General features: G+C 33.1%; 1 protein-coding gene and 1 pseudogene across 1 annotated transcript; both read right to left on the bottom strand.

Annotated features, from left to right (window-relative positions):
* Positions 1-583: 583 nt before the first annotated feature.
* LOC139885135 (uncharacterized) lies at positions 584-4,944 on the bottom strand (annotated as a pseudogene).
* A 565-nt stretch (positions 4,945-5,509) lies between these two features.
* Positions 5,510-6,827, bottom strand: LOC139885134 (probable rhamnogalacturonate lyase B; the record flags this gene model as incomplete). Its single annotated transcript, XM_071869081.1, is given in 7 exon segments — positions 5,510-5,664; positions 5,667-5,742; positions 5,939-5,991; positions 5,994-6,055; positions 6,155-6,274; positions 6,447-6,600; positions 6,686-6,827. Coding segments are annotated over 7 exon segments (762 nt in total), but the record flags the coding sequence as incomplete, so codon positions are not given.
* Between the last annotated feature and the right edge of the window lie 318 nt (positions 6,828-7,145).

Here is a 7,145-nt window from a genome sequence, read left to right on the forward strand (position 1 = left end):
AATGAACATCTTCAAAATTTTGGGATCAAACTGTCGTTTTTGGTTTTAAGGTGTGTGACCCTATCCTGGAGCTTCGGCAGCTTGTTCTTGGGTTCCGTTGTGTCCTAGCACACCCTCTAACAGAACCCACCAAAGATTTTACAAAGCATTCCAAATATTATATTTAAGCAATACATATATTTGGTGAGAGAGTTTAAACAGCGAAGAGTTCGCTAAGTCTCGAAGATTGTAATGCAACATTTTCAAATATTATCCGTTGTATCGTGAGAGGTGTTTTGTACGAGCCGTTCAACATCGTGAATGGACCAAATAAAACTTTGGACACTGATTCGAAATCAGACATTGGTTTACATACTTTATCTCTTGTCATCTTATTTCTTTATATACTTGCTAAATTATAATATAAGTCTATTTGATTTATTTAGTGCTATTACACATAAATCAACATCATTTCAATTTTTAATTTATATTAAACTATTGTGTTTACTGGACAAGTCAATCTGATAAATAATTTAGCAATATCGCAACCAGTAATGTTTTAGTGTCAACTACTAGAAAAGATTCTTTCTTCGATATTCTTTTGTTAAGATGACGAGCTGAGTCCTTCCAGACGGATGTAGTCATACATGATCCCTTGGAAAGGGCTAGTAGCTCTTGGTTGGGTCAAATAGATTGTATTGTCGCCTTTGACTAGTCGAGCAGCTGGCACATCCACATTGTACAACCAATACAGCCCGTGAATTCCATGCCTTGCAATTGAGTTATCTTTCCCTATCAACCCACTAGAAAATAGAGGAGGGTTTGCTTTTGGATCGTTAACTCGAACCTGTGAATTATTAAGACAGTAAAAATCAACTATTCTATTGAAATGTTAACATTTATGTATGTATTCATGGACAAAGATAAATTTCTAGGAAAAAACTGTTGAGATTAATCGGAAATAAATAAATAAAAACATTCTTGTATGTAATGCATACATACCTGAAGTTCAGAGAAAGTTGCCGATGCTATCGCCACTCGTAACTTATAGGTACTGCTTAGATCTGTAAGGTCGAGTTTGAATTTGATTTGCCAAGTTGTTCCTACATAGGTATTATTATCTTTCTTCCTGAAGTGAAAGGAGTTATATATATTTGTTAGCTAAGATAGTCTTTTCCAAAAAATAAAGTGCACAATTAAGGGTATCAATTTAGTTTTATTTCTTCCTGAAACAAATGCTCGATGTGGTACCTTGTAACTTGAGTAAAGAACCAATCTTTTGTGTAATCACTATTTCCTATAGTATATATCAAGTCCCCATCAGGATATAATTCTGCATATCTCTCCCACAATCCATACTGCCTAAACCTGAAAAGAGAAAATTTTAACATTATTTAACAAAAGAACTTCAAAACAGTAACAAAATTATAGCTACTTGTTAGGGAAAAAAAAAAGAATTATAACCTTTGAGGATGATTAACATAGAGCTTGTTAATAAACTTAGGATTAGGATCAGGAACATAAAATTCTGAAGCAGAACGGTCAGGAATGCCTATTTCCCACAAAGTCGGTCCATCTCTCGGTGGCTTATAAATAAGATCACCCACATCAACATCATAGCCTATAGTTCAAAATTCAAATCACTCTTCAATTATATAAGTTACTAGAGTAGTATTTTACTGTCAGTTTTAAGTAAATAACGTATAAATTACTGTTAAAAATCAATTTGGGATCTTGATAATAAACATAAAATTAAATTAAATCTAGAATAAAGAGTAGAACCTGAAGTTACGGTGATGAGAGAATCATATTTATAATCACCAATGAAACCAGGGACCCAAGCGAAAAGATTGTAATCACCAGGGAGTATATTGGAAATAGAAAAATAGCCATCCTCATTTGCTCTGCTCCAGAATTGGTAATCCTAAAAATGAGATTTTCATTGATTTAAAGATTATAATAATTATAAATTTACCGAACCTAAATGGAGAATGCCAAACTAATAAATTACTATATATTTAATTAATCTAATCTAATAAATTGATCAAATCTTTAATTTGAAGTCATTTAGTCACCTTGCACTCCCTTTGCCATGAGCCAACTTCTCCAGGCGGTGCCAACCCAACATAAGCTCTACTGCCAGCTATGTGATCGTCACTAACATACCTGAAATTTTTAATTACTCCCTTCGCATTAAAATATTTATTATGTGTAAGACATGCCAAAGAAAATAATGTTCAATTCAAATAACATTTCTACACATTAATAGTTTTTTTTTTTTTTAAAGTTGCACATTAATTAATAGTTGAGATAATCAGAATAAATTATTTGTTTTAACACATGTTTAAAAATTTCTAATAGTTGACTCTCACGCTAGTCTGCCAAACATGACATAGGTCCATTATTGCACCTAATTTTGGAACATTAACTTATAGAATATGATTGATAAATTGTTATGATATATACTTATTAAAAAAAAAAAAAAAAAGAAAAAAAAAAAGATAAATTGTAATGATATTAAAATTTAAACATACCTGTCTTGGATCATTATTCTGCCACTGATAAAACCACGTTGGTAGGACTTGAGGAAATCATCAGAAGATGGAAAACTGTAGGGCCAGCATTCCACTTCAAATGCCATCTAATGTCATAATTTATATATTAATTTTTAGAAATTATATATCGAAACTTAATTTGTATGTAGAAAATAAAGTTAATAAAATCTCAGCATGTCTAGCTATAATTTATGAATGAATGAAAATCATTCATGCATGTAAATATCAATTGGTCAACATAAGAGTTTTTATATATATAAGTCAGAAATTAGGTAGTAAATTAACCTGAAATTTAGCATCTTCCCAGAGTAAAGGAATGGAATCTTGAGCTTCCAAATCGATCATTGAAGAATTGAGATATATAAAGACAGGCCCAAAAACTTTCTTCCACTCTTCACCCGCATTGAATTTAGGTACTAGGTCTTCTCCAGAATAATGTGCACTCAGAAACATCTGATCAATAATATTCGTGCCGTTTTAGTTAGCTACACTATTATACATAATATAATGTTGATCACGAATACTAGTACTAGTGTTGAGTACTTACAGCTAAAGTGGTTGGACCCACATGAGAAGTGAGGTTTTGCTTTGAGGTCCACCGGATCGGAACTCATCAGAGGGAGTAATTTGCCAGAATCCGACGGGTGGGTCAGTGCAAATCCAGCCATGAACCTTGATATCCTTGTTCTCACATGAGTACTGATACTTGTCATCCACCTACATTAATGTGGTTACTTAAGAATATGTTCCAGAAAAAAAAAATTCATAATTTGAGTTTCCCTATATTTGAACTAAATTTTCAATTCCTTATTAATTATCCCTAAAAGAATTTTGAAGTAAATTATCAATAAAATTAAGTTTCCCATGTATATTTGTTTCATTTTTGTCGTGGAGCATGCTTTACCCTAACAATTAGGGTTTGGGTTTCAAGTGGGATAAAATCATGATTACTTTATTGTTACGAAGAGATAATTTAGACAATAAACAAAGATGAAGTAATTAGAATTCTAAAGAAAAGAATTAGCACCTCTCCTTTTAAGTCAGGCTCTAGAGGGTTGACTAGAAGAACAGCTTCAGGGTAGGCCAGAGCTTGGCCTTTCAGCGGTTGCCGATCGTCAGGCAATGGCATATATCTTTGCCTATCGTCTGCCATCGCCATATAATGAAACCTACAATCAAATGAAAACAAATAATTAATAAAAAATTATCTGAAATATATAGATTTAATTAAATTTAAAATGAAAATAATATAACAACTAATTACTTGTCCTTTCGTAGCTTGAAAGCGATTCTTGTTTCGGCCAGGTTGAAACCAGGCCATTCCTTGAGGTGCTCGTATATTGCGTAAGAGTAGAAACCTGAGCAACCACGAAGCATTATGAACCTACACACCATAAATTTGTCACTACTAAATGTCTAAATTCATTATGAAAAAATAATAATAAATGAAGGAAATGATCAAGACCTTTTGTCAATATTTAGAGGAACAAGTTTGCCTTCTTGAGAAGGATCCCAGCTTCTTGTAAATGATAACTCAACTTGTTCTTCATTCTCCACTATCACCTTAAAACTCGTTCCTTTGATCCTTCATTACATAAATTAATTAAAAGGAAAACACAAAAAGTCAGAAATTATAGTTTACTCTTTAAAAAAATTTCTTGCTTTAGGTGTACATGTATAGAATGGTAGCGAGAGTGAATATTTTGAATTTTTAGGACTATATATCAATGTAGAAATCAAGGAATCATACACGTCAAATATTCCGGTAGTACCGGTACTGCTTGGTGCACTCCAGACAAGGTCCCAGTACCTGCATATATGCATTTAAATGTATTTCAATTCAAATGAAAATTATACTTTTCTGTCTGAAAGAATAAGAATTTGTTCAAACTGATTTCCTAATGCAAGATATACTTGTTCTATCTACTTAAATTAATAGTACAATATATTCTTATGTTTATTTTATTGTCAAAGTTTAACTTACTTCATCTCCATTTCAAGTTTTACGTCAAATCTCAATAGTCATGATGAGTGTACCAAAGATTGAAGAAATGTCTTAAGCAATGTGAATAGGTACTGTAAATAAAATTATTGTAAAATCATTGAGATATCAAAAAGCAAACAATGAAGAGAGAATGCAAAGAAAACCCTCTATTAGATTCTTCATTAAGAACTTCAAGCAAGTTGTCAATGCCGTTATAACTTATTCCGGTGACGATTCCCTCAGGATTAGATAATGTAACTTGGAGGAATCCATTATCCATCACCACCTGCGTAAAGATCGATATAAGTTGAATCAATAGCACTAATTTATAAAAACATTCATTAGTATAATAACAATGATGAAAAAATAAATCAATATTATTACATGGCGATCTTTGATGAGCAATTGCACCCCTAGAGGTGACATAGCAACGGCCTCTCGATTGCAGATACGTGGAAAGTTATTAATTAACTAAGTTAAATTTGAAATGAAGAAATAAATATACAAGCATATTGTACATATTTATAAGATTAGGATGTGATTTTTGTTTTGCTAAGGATTTGAAAATGGATACTATATGATAAGTCGAGGTTGCTTTACTTGAACTCGAGATAAAGCATATTGTTATTTATACTTTCATGTAAGATTATCTCTTTACTTGGTCGCCAACAAAGTTTGGTGCATTGAGATTAATGTACTGCTCCTCTTAAATAAACAGTAAAGCAAATTTCACTTGCATCTCACGTCATTGTAAGTGCAAAAATAGCTTGACTTGTTCTTCAGGTTTAAGAAAATTGTGAAGTCCGTGAACCGACCATCCATTAATAAAGAGTAGACGCCTCCATCATAAAATCAGCAAAACCCCTTTCATTATTTAATCTGAATTTACGCATAGACTGCCTATTAATTACAACATTTACACTCGCATTATCAAAAATCGGCTTATTTAAGTCTAATAATCCAGGGCAGAAATGTTTGAACGTTGGACGATTCAGGGCGGGCCTTCTAGACGAATATAATCATAGATGAAACCCTGAAAGCATGTGTAGCATCTTGGCTGAGTCAGGAAGATGACATTCTCTCCTTTAACAAAGCGAGCACCTGGCATGTTCACGCTATAAAGCCTGTAAACTCCTCGGTTCCCAGCCTTGCAATTGAATTGTCCCTTCCAATCAATCCAGTTGTAAACAGAGGACGATTTGCATTTCGATCATTCACCCGAACCTTAGAAAACAAGTTAATGCGTCTATTAAGCAGTTTCGAAGTAATCCTTATATTTTAAAACATCTGGCCCTGGTCACTGTTGTAGAGGAAAATTCAAAGGAATAATATTGGTGTTTTAAAAGCAAGAGGACCGATTTTAATATTTAAAAAATACGAGGGCTGATATTAATGTATTAATAAAGTGTCTATAAATTACCTGGAGCTCAGCAAGAGTTGCAGATGCTATTGCCACCCGTAGCTTGTATGTTTTGCATTCTCAAGTTGGAACTTTATCTGCCACGTGGTTCCTTCAAGGGTGTTGTCATCTTTCTTCCTGAAAGCAATCAGAGAGGCTGTGAGATGAGACTTGAAGCGCAAGTAAGATATATTATAAACCAAGATAAATTAACTAAAGAATAGTTCAGAACGTTACCTGGGAACCTGAGCATAGAACAAATCTCTTCCGTAGTCACTAACACCAACTGTGTAAACTAAGTCTCCGTTTGGATACAATTCGGAATATCTGTCCCACAGCCCATACTGCCTAAATCTGCCAATAAAGGAAATCACAAACATTTTAAAGCCAGCTTAAATATCATCCTCCAAAATTTCAGATGGTAAACATATCAAGAATTGTTTCTCAGCTTAAACATGACTCCTATTACAATGATATTAATTTCTAGTTTGAATTAACATTTGAAATATGCCAGAAAAGAGCCTTCCTATCTGGATGATTGATAAACAGTTTATTTATATGGTTTGGATGAGGATCTGGAACATAGAATCCTGAACCAGAACGATCAGGAAAGCCTATTTCCCACAATGTAGGACCATCTCTTGGAGGTTCATAAATAAGTTCTCCCATTTCCAGATTACAATCTGATTTTACACAATCTTATTGGACTTATTAAATGTTTGTCCTCTACAAAACTCTAGGATGGTGATATAAGCTGGATATCGTTACCTGAACTTATGGTAACCACGGCACTATGCCGATAATCCCCAATAAAAGCGGGAACGCAAGCATAAAGATTGTAGTCACCACTACGAACACTTTTAATTGGGAAGCATCCATTCTCATCTGCTCTTGTCCAGAATTGGTATTTCTGATATAAAGTAATACGTATTTGTTAAGCATGCATACGATCTTTGAAGAATTGAAATGTGAAGTTGCCACTTATAACTTTCATATAGACAAATAACATTGTTTTTACAATTACACAACACAAGTTCATGGGCAGGTCTATTATTTTATTATTATCACCTTTTTCTGGGTAGGTCTCTCTTGGACACTAGTTCCAAAAACAAGTAAACTGATATTTACATGTAAAGTTGCACTCACAAAAAGTTTCATATACCCCAAAATTAAAATAATAAGTATACAAGGTAAAAGACATTACGATCATTACTTAAAGCAAAATAAA

This window comes from Rutidosis leptorrhynchoides, unplaced genomic scaffold (genome assembly GCF_046630445.1).
Source record: "Rutidosis leptorrhynchoides isolate AG116_Rl617_1_P2 unplaced genomic scaffold, CSIRO_AGI_Rlap_v1 contig80, whole genome shotgun sequence".
NCBI classification, from domain to species: Eukaryota; Viridiplantae; Streptophyta; class Magnoliopsida; order Asterales; family Asteraceae; genus Rutidosis; species Rutidosis leptorrhynchoides.